Source organism: Anopheles stephensi, unplaced genomic scaffold, assembly GCF_013141755.1.
Source record: "Anopheles stephensi strain Indian unplaced genomic scaffold, UCI_ANSTEP_V1.0 ucontig283, whole genome shotgun sequence".
Taxonomy (NCBI): domain Eukaryota; kingdom Metazoa; phylum Arthropoda; class Insecta; order Diptera; family Culicidae; genus Anopheles; species Anopheles stephensi.
This window is the reverse complement of record NW_023405217.1, coordinates 34,678-57,426: the sequence shown is the minus strand read 5'-3', so window position 1 is coordinate 57,426 and position 22,749 is coordinate 34,678. Positions and strand designations below refer to the sequence as shown.

The 22,749-nt window shown below is 44.3% G+C and overlaps 2 protein-coding genes across 4 annotated transcripts in view; one reads left to right on the top strand and one right to left on the bottom strand.

The window, feature by feature from the left end:
* The window catches only part of LOC118516381 (cold shock domain-containing protein CG9705-like), a 37,185-nt gene that overhangs the window by 2,596 nt on the left and 11,840 nt on the right, over positions 1 to 22,749 (top strand). The gene's annotated exons all lie outside the window — the stretch shown is intronic.
* On the bottom strand, positions 20,268 to 21,621 carry LOC118516380 (brachyurin-like). Its single transcript, XM_036062232.1, has 2 exons — positions 21,287 to 21,621; positions 20,268 to 21,218 (listed from the first exon to the last, which is right to left on the bottom strand). The coding sequence occupies exons 1-2, from the start codon at positions 21,545 to 21,547 to the stop codon at positions 20,544 to 20,546; spliced, it is 936 nt and encodes a 311-aa protein (XP_035918125.1). The 5' UTR covers positions 21,548 to 21,621; the 3' UTR covers positions 20,268 to 20,543.

Here is a 22,749-nt window from a genome sequence, read left to right as displayed (position 1 = left end):
GGACATTTTATGACTTACTACTGCTGCCTTCACGTTGGCTACGCTATTTCTCAGGAGATTTTTATAAGTGGTCTATTAGGATCTCCCGTCCCAACATCTACGGCTCTTCTGGACGAGGACACACATTGCTTAATTAAAACAAATCGTATCGTATCAAGGGAAAGAGAGCGCTACGTTAAAGTGATGCTATGTGAGCTGATAATTGGAACCCGGTATAGTCGATTGCTCGCTAAACCAATTAGCAAAGGGACGGACTCGTCGTCTAAGGTCATGTCCGGACCACACGAAAGGTGGTAATTTGTTGGAAGCGACAACTGTCCGGACGCGTCTTGTTCGTCTGACTTGGTCAGTGTGTTCCACTGGAAGCTGCTGACAGTTGGTAGATTTGTTAATTTACGCCTATTGATTTTGTAACGAGCTGAATAACAGCCATTGTTTTCTATTGGAAAATTAGCACCCTTCCAAGTAACTGTCCGTGCGCGACGACGAAAATCCCTCACGAAACGGGTTTAATTGCACGCGATAGCAGGTCTATGGGGTTTTACCCTTTAGACAACCTTATTCCCCCCTTCAACTACAATTCAATTTGTCATTTATACTGCGTTCTCAAGAACGATACAACCTCCATCCTTCTGTTGTAACCACCCTTTCGTGTTGGCATGTGCAGTTGCTCCCCTCTGACCCTCGTAAGTGTATCAATATTTATAAGGGTTTGCTTGCTTGTAAGCTTGTCCGAAATGGAGCAGGAGGAGCAGTTAGAGGAGCAGTTGCCGTGCGTTTCCTGCAAGCCGGATTTACGACCGAAGGAATTAATAATGTTATGCAACACGACAATGATGGCCGTTCCGGTCGGGTGCTCGATTTGCTAATTTAAACCATCGACAAACATCAAAGGGAGTGCAGGTGCGCTTGGCTGCGTTCGGCTTATTCGATGTGGAATTAGATTTGATTTTACGTTCCACTCTTGGTTTGATTGTACCGACAGAATACCATCAATCAAGGGGGTTTACAGTTACGAATTTTAACTTTTTGTGGTAGCAAAGTGTAAGACGGTGATGCTTTCTCCTGAGGACATGATATAATTGCCAATTAAAGAAAAAAACAACTGACTGTTAGGAATTTCCATGTGGTGACCCTGAGTTCTAGCGATTCACATAACTTACGATGGTCTTTTATTTAAGGTCAGTTATGGCCAGACAAAATAAGACTGAGTTATCTGTTGACATGGAACACTTACAGCCAAAATAGTCGATAAACTCCGTTTGATGATTTGTTCGAAGTATTATCAGCACTATCCCTAAGCTACGACGTCGGAGACGATGAGCTGCACTGACAGATCACTAAAAAAAGGATTGGCTGACAGATCCTTAACGCCCGACTCTCTGATAGGATCATACAATCCTCCAGAACCTGAAAAGAACTCCAGAGAAAACATGGAACCCTTTATGACTTTATCATACTGATCTTTAGGCCTAGGAGTCTCTTTTGGAAAAAAATCTTTAATAAGATCGGTTGGATGTTCCATGTTTGAGGGTTCGTTGGTAAAAAAGGCGACTAAGAGACTTCCAAATTTGTGTGGTCAAAACCCCAAAAATTCTGTGAATTAAGTTGAGGCCTCGAAACATGCGAGAAACATGCGGTTGTACGCCGGTCTTCACACCGGCAGAACCGGGGATAAATCCGATCTGGATCGCCTCCCCGTATGCAGGACTGACTATCCTTCTCTTCTTCTTCTTCTTCTTCTTCCTTGACACTACAACCTCGAGAGGTCTCGGCCTGCCATTTCTGGCTTTCTGTGATTTACTTATACCCATAGCAAAGTAGTCAGCCCTGCGTACGGGGAGGCGGTCTGGATGGAATTTGAACCCTGGTCCTGCCGTGTGAAGACCATCGCCGTTATCGCTTCTTAGTCTTACTCATGGACTTAGTCATGGAGCCTTAGTTAGTTGGAAACTTAGTCATGGAGAGCCAGCAATGGCAAGCCAAGACATTTCGAGGTTGTAGAAAACAAAATAGGAAGTAGAAGATACCTTAAATGCCAGCTATCTTTAGAAGGTTTATATTTAATCACGGAGCAACATTCGCCGTTGATTATTCCTATTGTGATACCTATAAACTAAAACACTGATAATTCGATAAAGATTTGCCCCTTCAACGTTCCTAGCTATTTCGACCGATCCACCGTGTAACGGGCTGCTGAATAATCTTTTTACCCCAAATGTGAAATATCATTCGCCCGTTCGCCACTCCTCCATAAATCCACTTAAATAGGTGCAAAACTTTTGATGGAGCCCTGCGTGTGCCCAAAAAAGGCCGGAATCGGCTTACACCGGCAAATTGGCTCCACGAAATTCGCGCAAAACACATCTCTACCAGTGTCGAACGTTCCGACAGATGGTACATCGCCTGGTGCGTGTGTGTGTGTTCGATTCTGGGCTTTCGATAGTGGTGGAAACTTTTGGTTCTGTTCGATGCCAAAAAAAAGATAGAATAAGGCCAACTGTTGGGGGCAGTGTACGAACATAAAAAGTAGCTCCATCCACAACAATGCACTCACAACCCACTGACTGACGGAAGTGCTAATTGCTATTACATATACTCTTGACTCTCGGGGTAGTTTTCCATTGGAGCAAAGCTATCGGAGGAGGCCTCGTGAACGATGGAACGGTTCCAGCGCTAGGTGAGCGATATTTTTCGGATGGTCGTTCCTCGGTTCGGTTTAGTTTCGCTGGTGTCTAAACTCAGGCACCATTAGCCATTGGACGACAGTCTTAATAGGAAGTACGTGGAGTTCACTCGGTCGTACACTAGGCGCAGTGTATTATAAACCGAATGAACTTACGGGCAAGGTATGGGATGATATACGATCGAGGAGGGTAATAAAATGAAGTTGGCCTAAATTTTCCCATTTGCAGTCAGTTTTTTTTTCTCTGTGTGTGTTGGGTGTGAGAGTAAGTTGTGGCGATTTTTGGCTGATAATGGATATTTTTCGCAGAATGCAATATTTCTCTTCCTGCAACTTCTGCATATGTGATGGGAAATTATTAAAAGTGTCTTCAGGGGCTTTATATACTTAGCTATAAGATCGTATAATTTAAACCTTTTTAATATTTTTCAAAACTGGTAGAAGCACGGGTATCGAAGGCACAAATTAAAATTATGTGACTTTACTGCGACTCTAAATTAAAACAATTTGAATTTTTCAAAAATTTTCTCAAATAAAAATTGGGGCGATTCGATGGCAGAGGAAACAGCGGCACCGGTCTTCACACGACAGGCCCGGGGTTCAAATCCCATCCAGCCCGCCTCACGGTACGCAGGGCTGACTTCTGTGCTATGGGTAAAACCAGTCACAGAAAGCCAGAAATGGCAGGCCGAGACCTCTCGAGGTTGTAGAGCCGCGTAAGAAGAAGAAACATTTATTTTAATTAAAGGTTTATATATTTTTGAACCGATCATACTACTTTGAAGACTTTTGCTAACACCCAAACGATACATACAAGCACTCAGGCATGTTTACCTTGCAGCTAGTGTAGTGTAGGCTTCCTCGATCTCGTTGATATTGATGTGGAAAATTGTCATCACATTTTGCCCGCTTTCCCCGTTCCTTTCTCCCGTTCGCCGGCAACGAATAAAAAGGTAATAAAAGTCTCGTAAATTGAAAATGGCTTGCCAAACGTTGCCGCATCGCTCTGCAGTATCGGCCCGATTGGACCCGGTCCCGGAAAGCAGCTCCCGTTGCTGCAAGAACCGATTGCACTCGATGCGCAGATACCGAGTGGGCACCAACCTGGTCTCAACGTTCTCCATCATTCACAGAGGCATCGACACATTTCATCTCTACCGACAGCCGACACTGTACGCGATGCTGCATACACTGGAAGATGATGTGTTTTTCCGATTCCGATCGTTATGTCGCATAGCAGCCAGTCGCGTTCTTGCAGCCAGTTTCTTAAAGAAAAACCATCTCGACCGACCGTATTCGTACGTGTGTGGGTTTCTTGTTTTTCTCCATCTTGTCTCCCGATCGACATTTATTTCCCCATTGCTCAATGTATGGAGCATTTCTTACGCAGTCCGCAGCAAGAAAGATGCCGTTTGTTTGGGTTGGGTAAAGCGGACATGTATGTTCTGTTTTTTTTTTACATCCCGTTCAGTTGCTCGTGTTCGGTGGGACACCTCCGGAAAAAGAAAAAGGTACACAGACAGGTCCGTTGTTGGACGATTCGTTTGTGGAAACTAACGACCAAGACTGGTTTAAAATTAAAAAAAAACGAGTACGACTGCTCTAGTTAGTGGCGGTGTAGAAGAATTTGTCATGACGCAATTTAAATACACGCCCCGTGAACCGGTGTATTTTAAGCTTGTGGAGTCACAGTAAAGGTGTGATGCAACATACGGTCGAAGACGTTCATTGACCTCAAGTGTATTATCAGGGAAATTTTTAAGATGGATCGGGGGTCTGTACTTAGATGCCATTTTCTGTGCATCATTCTTTATCTGTTAATTGAGAATTGTTGGAATATGTTGCGTTGGTATTTTGGGTATTTTGATTTTATCTTGGATCCTCTGATATGAATCTCCCATATAATCGTAAAAGGATTTAACGAAAACCAAGCTTTGACAGGTCTTAACCATCTGAAAGCTTCGAGGTACACAGCAATCTAATGAAAAATGAAATATAACTTTCGATTTCATCAGCTTTGACAACACAACACAAAAACAATTTCAATAAAAAATGCCCTAAAAATATTTAATCAAAGTCCTCTATCTAATGCAAAAAATTTCAGTTAGTCGCTTACATGGTTACAATCAGGACCTAGCAGGTACCCAGGACAGAACGACAAATTGTGCTATTCAAATTGATCGTTGCATGTGAGATAATTGAAGTGCAAAGAGAATTAAACCTCCGTCTGATGCAATTGGGTCTGCTTCATTACAGTTGATTACAACTCACAGGCTAGCAGAGGTGACAAACAGTTTCTGGTAATCGTTATCTGCCCCATAGGACAGTGGGAGGAGATTGCGTGTGATAACTCCTTCCCCTGTGCCCTGTCTGGTCCCTTCGAAAAGGTGGTTCTTTGAAACCACGGTGAACAAATGTCCGCTTATCGGCCACTATTTCGCGTCGCTCGGTCATTTACGATGAGCAACATACAAGCTTTACGTGGTTCGTGACTTTTTGTTTTTGGTAGCTGTCTGTTCAATTTTCCAATCGATAAATGACCTTTTCCACCTACCCGAATACCGCCCTCCAACCTGACACTTTCAAAATCATTCAGGCAGAGCCAAAACTGGCGATGATAATCCAATTGCTGTTATTTCGAAGCAGAAACTACGTGGGACAAAAAAGCGTTTTCCCGGTCCCCCCCCCCCCCCCCCCAAAGTTGGTCCTTTTTGCCGTCAGGTTCGATACACTCGGTCGCAAGCTTATTACAGGACGATGGAGGCTAAATTTATGTTCATGATGTTGCCGTTCCCTTCCACCTGTTACGCGCCAGCACTTGGGAAACGGTTTTTTGACACCGGATGTACAACTTGCCACGTGGCACTCAATTATGGCCGCAAGCTCCGGACAATGCACAGTACCCCATCATAGTTTGTTGCACGCACAGAGACCCTGTTCGATGGTTGGCAGTTGTGAAATCAGAATATTATGACCATCCGGACAAACTTTGATTATCAATGGTTCCCCACCAAATTATGGCCGGACGGACAGTACACATCCATTCCGGTGAAACAGTTTGCTGCCACCGCGGACAAATATTGCATCGAGTAAAATATTGATCCGCGGCACGCTGGACCCGGCTTCTTCTAGCAACCGTGTCATCCGGCTGGTTATTAATCCATATGTCCGGCTGCATTTTACATCAGTGATTCGTGTACTGCGTGTACGCTGGAAATGGTTGCAATTTTCCAATTCCTTGGTGTATGACCAATGTGGCGGTTTGAGCATTGTTCGAGCTTGTGTGCGAAACAACCATGCGTCACAAATTATTCAAATGTATTCTGATTTATACTGTCGGGCTGGCGTTTCATGGCGTTACACACTTGACAAGGGTCGAGAATGGAATTCATATGCATAATATATAGAGAGAGAGAGAGAGCACGTGTTTTTGGAGATGAATTTATTATTTAATCCCTTATAGAACGCCTTGCTGCAGCTTACCTGTAAATGGTGTGTCTTGTTTCACTGTAGCAATAGAGATATATTGATCGAATGTTCGCATAATTTATAGAAATATTTGGCTTGTCTTCAAAAAAAGTTGTTGTAGCAATTAGGATAGTCGATTCTTGTAGTTTAGTTGTTGAAGCTACAATTTAAAATGCATAGAGAAGAATTGATATAGAAAATGTACTGAACAAAATATTTAACCTAAACAACCGTACAGGAAACTATCTCCGACGAATTCCCCACAGAGTTCTTTTGGGCGGCGATACAGCGCCTAGAAGTATGCAATATTTTTAAGGCAGTAAGATAAGCACATACAAACATCGACAGCACCAAGGACTCTTCGTATTGTCACATATTACACATAAAAAAGGAGCATAAGAATAGCATGTATGTATAAGAAGAGCAAGTAAATAATTATAACCGAAAATCATTAGAAACGAATATATCCAAAGGTGTTGCCCATCGTGCTCGTTGGTGCGGAAACGCCTTGAAGTATGCAATTTTTTTAATGTCCATAGCCACCCGACAAGGTCTTGTGGACTTCTGAGAATGTAAGCTATGCCAGGCCTGACATTTAAACACTATCATGCTATTTTATAATTATCATAGAGGTTGCATACTTTCAGGCGCTGCAGACTGCAAGCACAACCGAATGGTAACACAATTACAATTTTTAAATCACGCTTCAAGCTAGGCAAAATGCACCGAAGCACTTCTGAAATTGTGATTCAAGTTCAAGTTATAATTAAATTTTTCATCATTATATGACCCTTTTCTTCGTGTGCCGTGTGCATGTGATGCTGTAAGCTAGCTTATCCTCGTTTCCTCTTTTTCTCTCTCTTCGGTTTTCCCTTATCCTTCCCGAGGTTAATAGGTTGCACAACACAATAGGTTTAATGTTGCATTCTGTGCTTGTGATCCATCGGATTACGCTTTGCCCCGAGAGTTCGATCGTTGGTAGTAAAAAAAACACACACACATCACGTCCATGTGGAATTAAATCCAATTTAACATGAATCGTTACACGTGTAACAAAAGGAAAAGGGGTACAATCATAAACGCATAAAACTGACGCAACAAAATCGGACATTTTTCTCGCTCCCGCTGCCGTGTAGATTCCATTCCAGCACAATTAGTGCGTGCGTGTGATGGACGGTTTGGATGGACGATCTCGGCTTCTCCTGCTATGTCAGTGATGATGATAGCACGTACAGTGAAACGCGAAAAATGTAAAAGCAGTAGGATTAAAAATCCCAAATGTAAATGACACAGCAACAATTCCTCCATATTTTTTTTTGCGGCGGAATATGACAGGACAGGTGCAGGAATAACACGAAAAAAGAAAAATGGCGCAGCAAGGCTTCAGGACATTCCGTTCCAATTTGTCTCTCGACTGTCGACCACACCCGCACAGCCGTTGAATTGTCAATTTTATTTATTTTAGCCTCACCGCGGGAGTTCCGTTTCACTTTTTTGGGCCCGTTCATCTATTCCCGGTGCCAAATGTGTGGCTGCTCCCCAAAGGAGAACGCTTAAGGGTAGGTTCGCGAACGACACTGCGCGCACCGCAGAGTTGAAGGCTTCCCTCGATGTGGTGTGTGGTGCCTTCCGTCAAGAAGAGTCGACACAAATTCCACACACCTTCTCCCCGGTGGATTGTTGTGGTTGTTGCGCTTGCAAGGATGGAAAATTGGATCCACCTGAGGTGATGTGGTGGTCTGTATGGTGCACCGCGAGAACCACACCATGGTCAGGACAGAAAAACCACGCAAGGAATTATGATAAAAAATGGGATATAAAGCACCCAAGACCCCAAGGAGGACGACCTGCAGAGTTGGGGCGTATTTTTGTTCCTTCTGGTTTCTACCACGACTACCAACCCATTCCCCACTGTTGGGAAGTGCGCTTTGTCGTAGTACCTTTCGCCAGCTCCATGCCATCCCCGTTTGGAGCGAGGAAAAAGCGAAATAGGGAAAAGTCCCATACTCCCAGAGGGCACAAAACCATGTGCATCATGCATATGCATGATGCGCATTGCATTGTCTGGTCTCGTTTCCTTCCATGGTTCCGTGTCGGTCACCGCGTACTACAAACGAACAGTTAGTCCTGTGCCGTAGTGGTTGTTCAGCAGTTTAAAAGAGAAATGATACTAAACAACTACTAGAGCTTCATCTCCGTCTCACTCGCTCTGTCAGGCCTTACAGGTCGCAGCGACTGTACAGAAAAAGTCCAGAATAAATATCATTAGTTCCTCCAACATTTTCCACCCTCCGAGGGTGTTTGTTCGTGTATATGAATTTTGCCCCGCCGGTAGGCAAAGCGTTGCGGAAGGATTCGCGTTACTCCCTGACTGACAGATAACGGCCAGCTGACGTTGTTGCGGCTGTGTACGCATCCCATCAGGCCACGAGGCCATTTGTGGAGGAAGGTTGCGTGCCACCAATATGCCAACTGCAGGCCAACGTCATGTGCAACGTCCTCCGAACTTACAGGCACGAACTTCCGGCAACTTAACCGTTCCCCGGAAGAACCCGTTGGCTGCGGAGTTCCCGGTGAAGTTTTTGGAACGAATAAATTTGACCGGCAACTACCGGGATTCCCTCTAGAACACCCTTCGTTTGAATTTCCCACACGAGAAAGCACTCCAACCGTGGGACGTCAGCAAAAGTTGTCTTTCGACTCCACCAGGCAAAAAGTTTCTTTTTTCCCAGGTGTCTCGCTTTGATGGGAGCAGCAGCCGATCGGTAGATCTAGCACGATACGCGTGTGTATGAAGATGAATGGATACAAATTTACCAGCTCAGGGAGACTGTCACTTCCGGTATTAGTCGTACGAAGCCCGGTCCAGTTGCGGTCGGGAGTATATTTTTGTAGCTCTCGCTTCCCTGCTGTGATGATACGAAAATATATACATTGCCAAGCGACAGTCGGCAAAGGATTCAAGGATATCTATCTCTCGGGTTTGGTGCTTTAGGACGGTAGACGCACGGTAAGGGGAAGCTCTGAAGTGTTATGACGCACCGACGATGAACATATGCGATAAACCCACTGGCAGCACAAAACAGTCGTGTGTTGATCGATTGGAATAGAGAAACGACCGTTGTGGGGAGGGGCGACCGTCTGTTTTTAGCCAATCCCCCTTAATCTTTAATTAGTAACTTCGAGGATATACATTCACTAATAACACTATTCATTTGCTGATGAAAATTGGAGAGAAGCTCGCTTGACAAGTTTCTCGCAACTTTGCGCAGTTCTACCCTCACACAATATCGTTGATTATCACCGAAAGATCGTAGTCCTGCTGCCGGTTGGGCATACAGGATGTGGGGTTACGACCTCATGGCAATCCTTCAAGGAAGAGCAAAGATATGCTTAACTTAAAAAAAACACACACACAATTCGTCCCACTTTCTCCGGGAGTTTTATTGCTGGCGTTTCCTTCCCGTGAATTTTGGTTGCTCGCTCTCGTCCGTCCTGACTTTACCAGAAGCACGTGGTTGTTGGACGTGGAACGCCGTTGCGTAGGACGCCGTCCCGCAACATCAATTGATTTACGAGGGAAAGAAGCTTTAGCTGCTTTACACACCACGCTTTGGTGCGTTGGCAGCTAGGCGAAAACTTTGCTTCTGTGGGTTACATTTAGCAATACCATATTCCAAGGTGACATTAATGTTTAGCAATACATTTGTGGAGTCAAAAGAGCCCGAAAAAAAAAAACGGTCCAAGATTCGGTGTCGTGGTGATGGTGATTCATTATGTATGCTACTAGACCTTTTATAATGTACACGTGGTTTATTCCTTGCTGTGGGAGAATGGGTACCCCGCCGGGAAGAATTGGCTATAAATTACTCTGCCTAATGTGCGATGTTTTATTACATTTATTCCATGGTTTAAATCAACATATTTATGTTGTGTTGTTATACTCGCGAGATGTGTCGACATGCTTCTTGTGCAATTAAGATTTCGGGCATGTTGCTTAAGCTTTTATGGAGATTAATTGATGTAACTTCCTGTTGAATGTCATTTAGTTATTTTTAATATAAGTTGGTTCATTAGGAAATCTGTCAAAAAATTGGATGGAGCTAATAACTACTTAATACTCATTTAGTTTGCTGTATTGTCGAGCGAGAAACACTCAAGCCTTCAAACCAATCTTGAAAACGCACGCTAAATTAAATGGCTAAATTCATCAAGGCCTCAGAACTCGCCGGTCGTCCGTCCGTGTGCAAATGTGTTTCGTTTTTACTTTTTGAAATTATTGATTTGTTCTCAAAATTTCTCCCGAACGTTGCCTAATTCTCAGCAAAAATTCACGCCACATTCCATTTCAATTCGTGTCGATATCACCAGTTTGGCTTCTGTTTGGGATGTTGATGACCACAAAGTCAACAACAGAAGCTGCGCCATCCTGCTTCGTTTGTTTTCGACCCGTTCGAATTCTTGAGAAGGGGTCGGCATGGTGGGAAAATTTCATCTCATACAATGTGCCCCAATGGCAGCAGCCAAACTCATTCGACCGAACGCGCGCCCAACCAAAGGTGCAAAAATCGATACAAACTGTAAAGCCCCGCGAGGGTCGCCCGAGATCGGTTTAATCACCGCCCGCCCATCGGAAAACGGTGTTACGAGCGTGCTCCTAAAAATAGTGGCCCTGCTTCTACCGGGTTTTACACACACCCAACCGGGTGACCGCAGTGCAAACGGAGGCGCAGTTATATGGTAATTTGTCTCCTTTGGCACCGTTTGGCAAAAGCTGCTCGGGAAAATAAAAACGAAACCCCCGGTGGGCAAAGAAATAGCGAAACAGTGTGGCACAATGTTGTGTTGTGAAAACAAAATCGACCATGAAAATGAGAGTGGACGGAGAAAAGTAGATGAAAATGAGAGAGAGAGAGTGCGAAGGAAAGCGAGAAAATGTGAGATGCTGGACGGTTAATGGTAAATGTTGAGGCAGACGTGATGTGCCCTGTGGCTTTATAGGGCTACGCGTAGAAGAACACACTTGGAAGTACTTGCGCGGGGCGCATTAAGCTCTTGAGGCGGAATCCGATTGGCGCGAGACTCGATCGTATCTTGGCCTCTCGAGACTCTCGGGATGAAAAGCACTTCCCTTGGGTGGTACAAGTCTATGCGATTAACCAGGTACTTAGGCCTACGCTGGGAGTAGCAGTAGTAGCTACGGCGAGAGGGGTCGTCAGTGGAGATGGAGTCTTTTTTTAGTTGTTAAGAAAAGCTTCACAATTACAGGGTTTTTTAGATGATTTTACGAGAATAAAATCAGCTTAGGAAACTACAGCATTAGTTGAGTTCGGGAAGTTGTGACATTTAGAGTAAATTTCGCAGATGATATCACAATCGGAGCACGGAAGATTTCACAAGATTATCAAGATTAATGTTCCACATGATAACACAAAAGCGTCAGCTGATTTCAGTAGCCACTTATTTTAATTTGTTGCAACGATGGCAGATGATATCATAATTGCATCATATAATTTCCCACAGAAGTACACAACAGGCATTTAAAAATAACCTGAGGTGTTCTAGGCCTATCATCACTGGCTTTCTTGACTTGATACTATCCGTAGCAAGATTATCAACTATAAACCGAAGAAGACTAGTGTCAACTCTACGGCCGGTCCGGTCATTGAGAATTAGGCTTTTGTCTCTCTCTCTCTCTCTCTCTCTCTCTCTCTCTCTCTCTTCTTGGCCTAACGACCTCCTAGGTCATGCCTTCCATTACTGGCTTACTAGACTTAATGATACCTCGTAATTGAACAGTTACTTTTCACTACGGGGGAACGATCCGGATAGGATTTGAACCTCGGTCCAGCAGTATGAAGACCGGTGCCATTGTCGTCTCAGCCACTTTTTTGACATCATCTGAAGTAACATTTTCAGAGCTTTCTGAAACGAACGCCGTCATTGGTCTCACCATGTGCTGCAGTTACCGAAAATACTGTTTTTCTTGCGAAATTATTGGAAAACCCCTTTAAAGGTGCCTAAATTCACCGTGCCTCCCTTTCGAGCCGGCCGGTTACCTATTAGCGCACTATTGATACCCAGTTCGGATGGCGCTGATTTGAATTTTAAGTGTATCCAAGTGTATCTCACTTTGAACTTATTCCTTTCAGAGAGAAGGAAAACAAAACCACCGTCGACTAAAGAGACGGCGTGAAATTGCGTACAGCCATTTTCTGTTTAGCCCCTTCCCTCCCATTATTGTCGCATTTGACGGGCTTCCTTGTGTCGGATTGCTAAAAACAAAGTCAAGAAAAGGCTTTATTTAGAGGGGATGGTTGAGTTGCTTGCTGCGTTCGTCATGGTGGTAGGAGGGTGGTGTAATTTTCCCGATTGCCGTTGTTTCCCGACTGCGCTGTTCACTGTGGATGACGCACGGCGCCACGATGAAAACAAACTTGCGTGGCTTTTCGTCGGTGTGATGCAGATGGGTTTCTAGCCGCCGCAATTGATGGCAATGATTTACCATTTTCTCGTTCGTCACCAACAACATCGCTGATAGATATAGATGGATAGAGCGACGTTTGGAGGTTATTATGCTTTCGCTGTCGCCGTGCCTTGTTTGATGCAAGTGAAATTTCAGACAGCAATTGAGGCAGGTTTTTTTTTACTTCCTAGCGGGTTATACACGCTAGACTTTCCTCATCTTACCCATCACCGTTTTTTGGTTTTTTCAACAAGTTTTTTTTTTGTTTGGCGTTATGATTATTGGCTCCTTCTCAGATCCTATCCTGAGACTTCCTGAGACTTTGTTGTTGTCCTTGGCGTGCTGGATTTTTTTTGTGTGGCGTTTTTTTTAATGGAATAAGTACAACGAGCTCGTTGGAAGTGATTTGACGAATACAAATTGTTTCAGAAAAGACTGGGCGTCTCCACATCCTTAATAAAATTAAGAACGTTTCTTGTGAGCAGGTTTCATTTGATTTTATTCAATTTCATTCATGATTTAGCAGAGAAAAATATACATTTTAGCTACCAAATGCCGCTTTTTTTTCGTTTAAATTCAACATAAAGCAAAGCCCACAGTTAAACGCCTAAAAGTATGCAATTTGTCAACATGATTAAAGTATAGTGAGAAAAAACAGTCTGTGAGCTCTTTAAACAAAATCTTATCTTTGCCTGAGTTTTTCCTTTTGAAAAATTGTAGAAAATTATTCAAAATATACTTAAATATGAAGAAAAACATCAAATTGATATGATATTGACATCATCACCGATTCTTTAACCCACTCCACGTACAGCAAGTTTGGGTTTCTGCTGATTGAAAAATGTCATTCGATGCTACATTTTCAATGCGATTCCCTCGGTCACGTTTTTTTTTTTGCCCATCTTCAAGTTCGATCGATACTCCACATAATCGAATGCAGTTGCGGGAAGTTATTTAAAAGTCAATGTTTACATTTATTATGGACAAATCACTCAAGCAAGCAACGAGCGAGGTGTCCATCAAAACTTGTGCCCTTCGAAAATTGGAAGCACTTTTTGCGCACGAAATCATTTTGAGACGAAATTTGATTGATTCCGGTCATCTGCTCGGTTTCGATAGCGGTTCTGCCTATTCCATCACTGGGTGGTTGATGATTTAATCCAGCGGAATGTGTGTGTGTGTGCCAACTCGTTCTTTGTTTTATGTACAATATTACACTTTATCGCTTTCTAAAAATAAAATTTGATATTTATTGTCAATTTCATTTTTCTAACCGAAATTGTCCAACTTTGTACTACAACTTCCGGCGTCTCGACATCATTTCCGACCGTACTGGGCTGGATGTTTCATTCATTCTGAGAAACGGTCCGAGAAACGTTTCCCCTCGTAAGATGGAGTGTGATTAAGAGACCCCATTGATAGAGTGTCACTTGACGCTATTATTGTCGGTTGGGTTCGGGATTTTGCGGATGAATGGATTGAGGGTTTCAGCAATTGAACCTACGGCTGACTCCTTCCGATAAATCCTCTATCCGTATTTCGCCGTATCCTTTCGTTTCTTTGGCTGAGAGAGAGAGAGAGGGGTTTGTGAAAAAGGAAAGACAGCGATGTGGGTTCGGGAAAGCTGTCAAAATCGAATTCAATCAAATGTGTGCTTCTCGTGTTTATCGTTTGCCGTCGTACGTTTTGTAAGTGTGTTTTTGACGCATGGCTCAATTGAAAGCAACCCTTTTGGCTGATAACGTTCAAACACGGGAAGGGTTTTTTTTTATTGAGTAAGAAACCTCGCAGAAGGGAAGTTAAGGGTGTGTCAGGATATTGTGCCAGTATTGTAGGAAGAAGGAGATTTAATTTTGCATCGGTTGATACAAGGTGTCGATTTGTTTTTGTTAGAGTTTCCAGGCTGATCGATTCAATGACGTTGGGTTGGGTAAACAGTTCAGATTCAATTACGATGTGGCTAGACGGTTAATGTCCTTTGTCGTTGAGTTTTGCTGCGTATTTTAATCAGCAAACAGTGTCACGCTGTTTGGTAACAATTTCATTAAACAAGTGTAGGTAAAGTTATGTCAGGCACTGTATAAAACAGTGCACACTTTGCACGGCTCATAGTAAACAACATTTTGCTGATCCCACCAAATGTGGAACACCAGTAGCTAATCCTTATTAATATTCCTTTTTTTTTTGGGTTACTCCTTTAGGTTTAGTCCTTTTCTAGAAGCTCTTTAAAGCCTCCTATCCCTTGGATTATCATAGCTTATCCAGTATTTTCCATCACTTCCTAACAATGCATCGTAAAGATGCCTTCCGGTCCGGGTTGACATTTAAGCCTGCATTGGTCAATCGAGCATGGGATTAACGAACGTTACTTCGTTGTATTTTAATGATCTGGAAAATGGTGTCCAACTCGGTGAACTTTAAGCGTGTCCTACTCCGATTGGCTGATGTTAAATTTAATTGCATTTCCTGGAATTTCCGCCTATCGGTCACGCTGGGCACAGGATAAATAGATCACAGAAAAAAAAACAATCAAAACTTTCTTTTGCTAGCCTCACAATCCCTTCCTAATAAAGCCCAGTGCCAAGAGGAATTGGTTTGCGAAGAGATTGGAACCTGGCCTCGAACCGGGGGCCAGTTTATTAGCTGTCTGTGTCTGCCAGCGGGTCCAGCGAACCGTATTGGCAGCGTGTTGGATAACACCGTATTGGCACAGCGCTCGTCGGTAGCTGGTGGTGGTAGGATCCGGCACAGGAGCGGTGTCCGATCTAATAGGAATCTATTTTTATCTATAACGATTGGTTTTCGAGTACCAATGGAGAGCTTGCTTTGGGCTGGTAGTTTTTATTTCCGCGCGCCACAGCACGGTATCGCGAGGAAAACTTCACGGTCGAGAAGGTAAGATACAGCAGCAGCAGCACGCTCAGCATTCCGCTCCGTCGGTGTCGGTGAGCAGGTGTGGAAATATTTCACACGTTCCGATGGAGTTCTTACACCAATCGATCGAACGCTCGTTTGCTCTGGAGGAATGCTTTCTACCGGTGGTCATGTTTCGCTCGCGTTCGCTTCTACTCTGCGGTGTGTGTGCGGTATGGTTGTTTTGTATTTGTCTAGTGTTGTTTTTTGTTCGGTTTGTTCCGAGCCTGTCAACTTTGCCCGTTTCCGTTTCCGGTATCGAACCCCCACGGGGTACAAATAAGCGTGGCCGTAGAGGATATTGAATTTTGTCTGGAGTCTCGTTTGTTTTTCCTCCGTTGGCCGGCCGGCTGTGTATGTGTCCATCAAATGGAAACGACATGCTGTATGAAATTATAAATTTATGTCTTCATAAACAGCACATCGGCTGTTTTTCGTATGGTTGAGGCGAATGGTTTTGTGTTGTCCGTCTTGCTTAAGCGTTTATATCATTGCACCTTGGTGGATCGAGGCCAGTCGTTTGATGGAAAATTTACTCTTTTATGTCAGGTTTCAGTTTTGTGACAGATGGTTGAGATGAGTGTCATTGAGAAGGTGGTTGGTGGTCGCTCACATTAGAATAGGCATCTTTGACAAGGTGTCTGCTGAAGGAACTCCACAATGGGTGGAATGCACTGTATTTAGAGATCCGCACTTTTCTAAGAGTCTTATGAGCAGCTGAATTTGAATCATGAAATCTAAATTGTCTAATGAGGAAAGGAACTCATTTTCTTACGTTGAATACCTTCAGTAGATTTAATGCCTAATAGGTACAATCGATTTAATGGAACTTTTGAAATACTCCGGGAAATATTGCAAATGGTGAACGGGATATTGGAAGCTCGTTGTGCAACTTGCAATCATACAATGGAATAGGGCATACAGGTAGGGGATAGTTTATATGGATAAGTCTTGGAACCTATTCTTGTGAAGAAACCTTCCTACACCAACATCTTTCGGCACGGACAATACAAAATGTGTACAGTGGTGTTATCTAGTTGTGCAACTGCTTGGGAAATATCTTCCTTATATTCTTAGGCACTATAAGCTCAGGAGATATTAGGCTACCATATTTCTCTCTGCCTTGACTTAATTAAATCCATGACACAAAGGTGGAAACTTTGGGGACTATCTTCTTTTAGTCAATCCAAATCCAGATATAAATGGTGAGCTATGCGCAAGAGTGCTGGAAGAATATTGGAGGAACCGCTTGTATGCTGTTCCTCACCTCACCAACTTTTTCTTTGCTAGGCCTAACGACTCTCTCTCTTTTCTTGGCCTAACTATCTCACAGGTCTCTCTATTTCTCTCCTATTCGCGGCCAAACGACTCCTTAAGGCCATGCCTGCCATTTCTGGCCAGACATAATGTCACCACGTAGTTCAGTAGTAGGTCAGTCCCCATTACGATGGAACGGATCCGGATGGGTGTTGAACCCCGGTCCTGTCGTATGAAGACCAATGCCATTGACGCGTCTACCATCAGGTCGCCCCTCATTGGTCATATCGGCTATCTAATGGCTTACTAGACTTTTTAATAGCACATAGTTGTAATAGTCAGTTCGAGCTCTGTGGGAATAGTCCGGTTAGGATGTGCTCCTCGGTCCTGCTGTTTCAGAAACGACGCCGTTATCGCCTCGGCCATCGAGTCTCGCGAGGCTCCGGCGGGTTGGTCACGTCATGAAAATGAGACCGAACGATCCAGCTCTCAAAGGTTTAGGCCGTCCACATCGACAGAGGAGGCGTTGCAGGTTAAAATTGAGATAGAGTGATGGCGTTGTCCGCTAGAATGACCAAGCGTATGGACCGGCAGACAACCGTATGGAAGATTGTGGCAGCAGAGCATGATTGTAGAGCCTGATTTTGATGTGATCAATTTCTTGCGTATTATGGATAGATCATTCCAATAAGATTTTATGCCAGTCTCGCTTTTTTAGAAGCTGACTCCTTTAGCATTTTATTTTCCCCCTGGTTTTCTCGATCCTAGGGCATACTTATGTCATTCTCTGATAAACGCTAAAATGTTCCCTTTTACATTGGATTCGACTAACGTCCGTTCGTAGGTCGAAACTGGACTGGTCTGCGCCTTCTATTCTCGGAGCAGGTGTGAGGATAAAAGCATCACACACAAAAATAAGATGAATACTTGTGTACCAAAAGAAAATGTTTGGCAACGGCGGTACGAAGACAAACACGGTTTCTGAGACCACAGATTATGGACGTGGAAGAATGATGTTTGAATAAACATCATCGTGAAAAATGTAAATCCATCAGACGGTGAGCAGCAGCATTGTGCAGCAGTTTGCGAGCAGGAAAAACAAACACGACCATGAATAACCAAATAACCTCTCGAACAAACCCTCAAGCACAACCTAAACATCCAATGCAAAAAAAGAACTTCCAAACCGCTGTCTAAAGGTGTCTTGTAAGGGAGAACGGGAAAAATCGCTCCCCATCACTTAGCGTTTTTCCAATGAGTGTCAATTGGGGTTGTTGTATATCGTGCTCGATTTTAACGATCGGCCCAGCAGTGTTTGTGTAATTTTCCTTTCAAAAAAAAAAAAGCGCTTGCGGCGTGCTATTAATAAAATCGGTTGAAAGTTGAATTATTAATGCGAAAGCCTCATTTGCTCCGAACAGTTTTCGCCCTCGCTGTCTGGTTTGACGTCGTTGAAAGGCTTTCCATGCATGCTGCCATCCCAATTCTGCCGGAAAATGGGGGGCTCAATTATTTGATCGAATTTATAATACATCTTCATCAAATCGTGTTGTTTCCAATGGATGGAAGGGGGCCGTCACGTTTAAGTTCTTTTCCATTTGCCGACTGGTATTTGCTGGCCGCCTCTTTTATACTTTGTGATCATCAAAAATTCATCATCCGTTTTTACCGGAAAAGCGACCGGTGTGAGTGTACACACTTTCTGTCGAATCGCAAATCCTCGCTCGTGTAATGTGGTTTTATCAAATCAAATTTAGCTCCCCCGGTAGCGTGAAGGCGTTTTTTTTGTCTCTTTTTTGTTTTGGACTACAGTGTTACACCTTCGCCATTTATTTAGCCATCTAACCACTTTGCTGTTGCCCACCGAAACCAGTGTAAAGGAGAACGGACGGCCACGACTTCGAGAAGCGGGCGAGTTCAGAAAACCTCCATCAAAACAAGAGTAAATATGATAGAAATCATTGCGCGCGCTACACACGCTTCTGCTCCGGTAGACAGACAGACGGCCCGGCTCAGAAGAGGGTCCTTAAATTCCCATAAAAGGATCCCGAACCGTTGTTCGTTTTGATGATATCTGTTTTTTTTTTTTGGAAATTGTCCTTCCATTTTCATCTTCCAACTCCAGACACACCATCTTTAAGAAGAATCACTCGGTCTGCGTCTTGGGCGGGTGGCTCGCGGTGCGAATGTCGCTTTGCTGGGCCGGGTATAATGTTTGCCAAGGAAAAACACACCAACGCACACGCACCCAATCGAGGTTGCAAGCTAAGCTGTGCCCTCCGGAACTGGACCTCCGGAACTGCGCTCGTCCAGAACAAATCTCGGTTGCTTATCGTCAGCAGTTGGTTCAGCAGCCAGGACTATAGCACAAAAGCCAGGCCCCATACGCTTACGTATTGAGTAGATAAAGTTGACCTTTTTTTTCGATGAAGTATGAAGGATAAATCGCTCGTACCGTTCGGTGTGTCATATAAGATTAGATGAGACTGACTGTCTATCACGGAACCGTCAACGAAGAAGCAAGCCACATAACCACATCTGGTTGGTGGCTCAATTTACCTCTCATGTCTTTTAAGCTCGATGTATAGCTACGAGATTTTTCCTTGCTTTTTTCTTCCCGACCACGAAAGTAGAAGCAATGCTTACGAATATCAGCTATCCAGGACTCGAAACGCGGTGGGGAAATATGGCGTCTTCCCTTAAGCACCGCCGGCAAAATCAGTGTTCAGTGTAAGGAGCAACAAAATTGGGGTTTATTCCCCGACAAAACCGGAACGGGATGAAAACGTACGGCGTGTATATTATAAGTGTGTTTTTGCCGGTAGAGTGGATATGAATGAATTGCGTGGGGACGACAGAGTTGATGGATTGACGGAGTGTGTATGATGGTGATTTACACTTTTTCTCTACTACGTATCGGAACTCTTACATTTAACCAGATGTTAGAGAATGATGTCGGGAATGCTGATTCATTTTTGGTGCCGTGGCCAGGATACATCTCAATCATACGATTGGTTCAAGAGCTACGGTTACCTCGCTGAAGTTATATTAGCTGTAAAATACCTGACTTTGCTTAGCTTCTATTGATATGGGGCAGCATCAGAACAAAGATGTCTAAGGCAACCTTATGCCATTGTCTCCAAAGCTGTCTGAGCCATCTTAGAGTTGACCCCTGAGTTGTGTTGTTGAAGAACTTCTGTCTCTTATAGCATGTGTATCAAGTTGTGATAGACTTTGTGTAATTATACCGGATCAGACCATCACCCCGTAGGCAGGATATACTGGCTATACTAATCTAAAGGATACCATCAATTCAAGGCAGTCAGATATGGCAGGCCAAGCCCTCTGGAGATAGAGGGGAAATCAATTGATACAACTGCCAAACGTCCGTCACCCTCACCGCTCTACTCTGACCGAATATTTAAACAATGTTATGAAATTTAAAGATTAAAATCAAAATACCAACTCACACAGGTGTTGGCGATCAACTCGTTAGTTTATTTCATCTCGAATACGTTCTATCTTATCAGGTCCGCGCTTACCGTTGTTTATAGCCACGATGATTGTTCAGCTTGCCTCTGACCGGGTGTTTTGGTTTATTGCCGGTGACTTAATTGACGCTTCCACCGCTCGACGGTAGTAAAACCTTTCGGTAACCTTCGCACCAACTTCCTACACCACATGCCCACAGAGTGGTGCAACACGGAGCCTTAACGTGGGACGATAGGGACGTCTTTACATCGCCCGCACTCTTTACACATCCGTGTTGGCGACGATCCACTGACGGTAGAAGGTAAGCCGCACGAACACTGCTGGCCAATCACTTTCACAACCCAACACCGACCCGAACGAGTACAGTCCAACCAGCAGCGTACTGCCACCATCAACCACCGTCATCGGGCCACCGACATCCCCATCGCACGGGGCACGAGCTTCCATGTAGTGCAGGCACATCTTCTGTCCATCGATCAGTCCACCCCAGGCCGTATCGTGACAGTCGGCATTGGTCATGATGGGATTGCGCACGTACCGCAGCACATCCGAGAAGGAGGTGCTCGAGTCAGACGTACGGCCGAACCCGCTCACCGTCGCCAACATACCGGCAAAGGTACGGCTGTCGGTAGCTGCCGGTATGCGCACCGGTTGAATGCGATCACTGAACGTAACCGACTCGGACAACCGAATGACGGCGATATTGTTGCGGAAGATTACACCCAAGAATTCTTCGTGCAGCCGAACGTCACCGGCAGCGTACGTGACCCGGACCTGGCCCGCTTCTGCCTCGTTCTGCAGATTGAGTGCACCGAGCACGATCACACCACCGGACGTATTCTCGACACAGACACCGGCCGTTAGGACGTAGTTGCTGGACAGCAGGACACCTCCGCACAGGGCCTGTCCCGATTCTAAGTCGGAGAGTACGGCAACCTGAAATATCCGGAGATCTGGATTAACATCTCCCGAGCAATAGAGTTGAACGTCCACCATCACATTACCTGGTAAGGGATCTGTCCAGCAGTAGCAATCGATCCACCAACGATGCGCGCCGAAGGTCCTTTGAATCCACCATCCCGTAGCGGTGCTTGCTTCAGCTGGCTCACGCGTGCCGCAATGTGAGGAAATTCATTCAAAGGTCTCACACGGCTCCAATCGATCGTTCCCTTGAAGCGGGCTCCTTCAACAGCCAGCCCTCCAACAGCAAGCAAGACAGCCGCCGTTGCCACTATCAGCGTCAATGTACCCGACCCTGCCATCATCTCTTCACTCACTCTCGGAAGAAAAACGCGTTCGCTTCGTACGGCGTCCCAATGCCAACTGCATTCGGAAATCGATCCATCTGGACTGGACTAGCTGCGATTGGGGCAGGGGGGGCTTTCGGAATCGATGCGCAGGGATAGAGGATCATAAAGATTGTGTCCAGGGTGGGCTGTATGGGGTATGACTTGTTGTCAGCGAAGCTTATCGGGATTCGCACACTGTGGTCGAAAATTGGATTTTAATCTATAACTTAGTAGCGCTTATCCGACGTTTAGCGTGTGGCTGTATTTATATCTGGCGTGGGCTAGATGGAAAGTAACCTGTTGATTTTAGCGTTTTTTTATGTGCTTTCATGTGGTCGAAGATCGGGAAAGTTATTATCATTTCTAGAAACTATTGCATAAATGTTTTTCGAATTAAATTTGTTAACTCACTAGTTATTCTTGAGATATTTTTGTATGGGCTTACTTTAGTGGGGCTGATATTATATCAAAGACTTTCTAGTTAAAAAATTGAAGTGAATTTCCAGGAACAGTTTATATGATTCATTTGAGATTGTACTCTTCGTAACACTAATTAAGAGTGAGTTTAATCATACTGAGTGAGGGGCGATCGGTGCTAGATGTGACAGCGACGTCGGTCTTCACACGGCAGGACCGGGGTTTAAGTCACATCTGGGCTGTTCCCGCATAGAGAGAACTGACTTTACAACTATGCGGTAACAATAAGTCTAGTAAGCCAAAAATAGCAGGCATGACCTAAGAGGTCGATATACCAAGAAAGAAGAAGAAGAATTAATCATACTCGCCTTAAAACACTTATAACACATTTTTGAATTATGACTCGATAAAGTGTTAACAAAACTAATTATCATCATATTGTTCATAGTCCTATTTGGCTCATCAATCTCAAGCGGTCTCGGCCTACCATTTTTGGCTTCCTATGACTAAGTTTTACTCGTTGCTGAATATAAAGTGCTACGTACTTGGAGACAGTCCAGGCGGGACCCGACTACCGTACCTGCCGTGTGAACACTGGCTCTATCCTCGGCCATTTTTCCTTGGCACTACAACTTTCAAATGTCTCGGCCTGCCATTTCTGGCTTCCTATGATTTAGTTTTACCCGTAGCTGAATAGTCAGCGCTGCTTACTTACAGACGGTTCGGACGGGATACGATATCCCTGCCGTGAGAAGACCGAC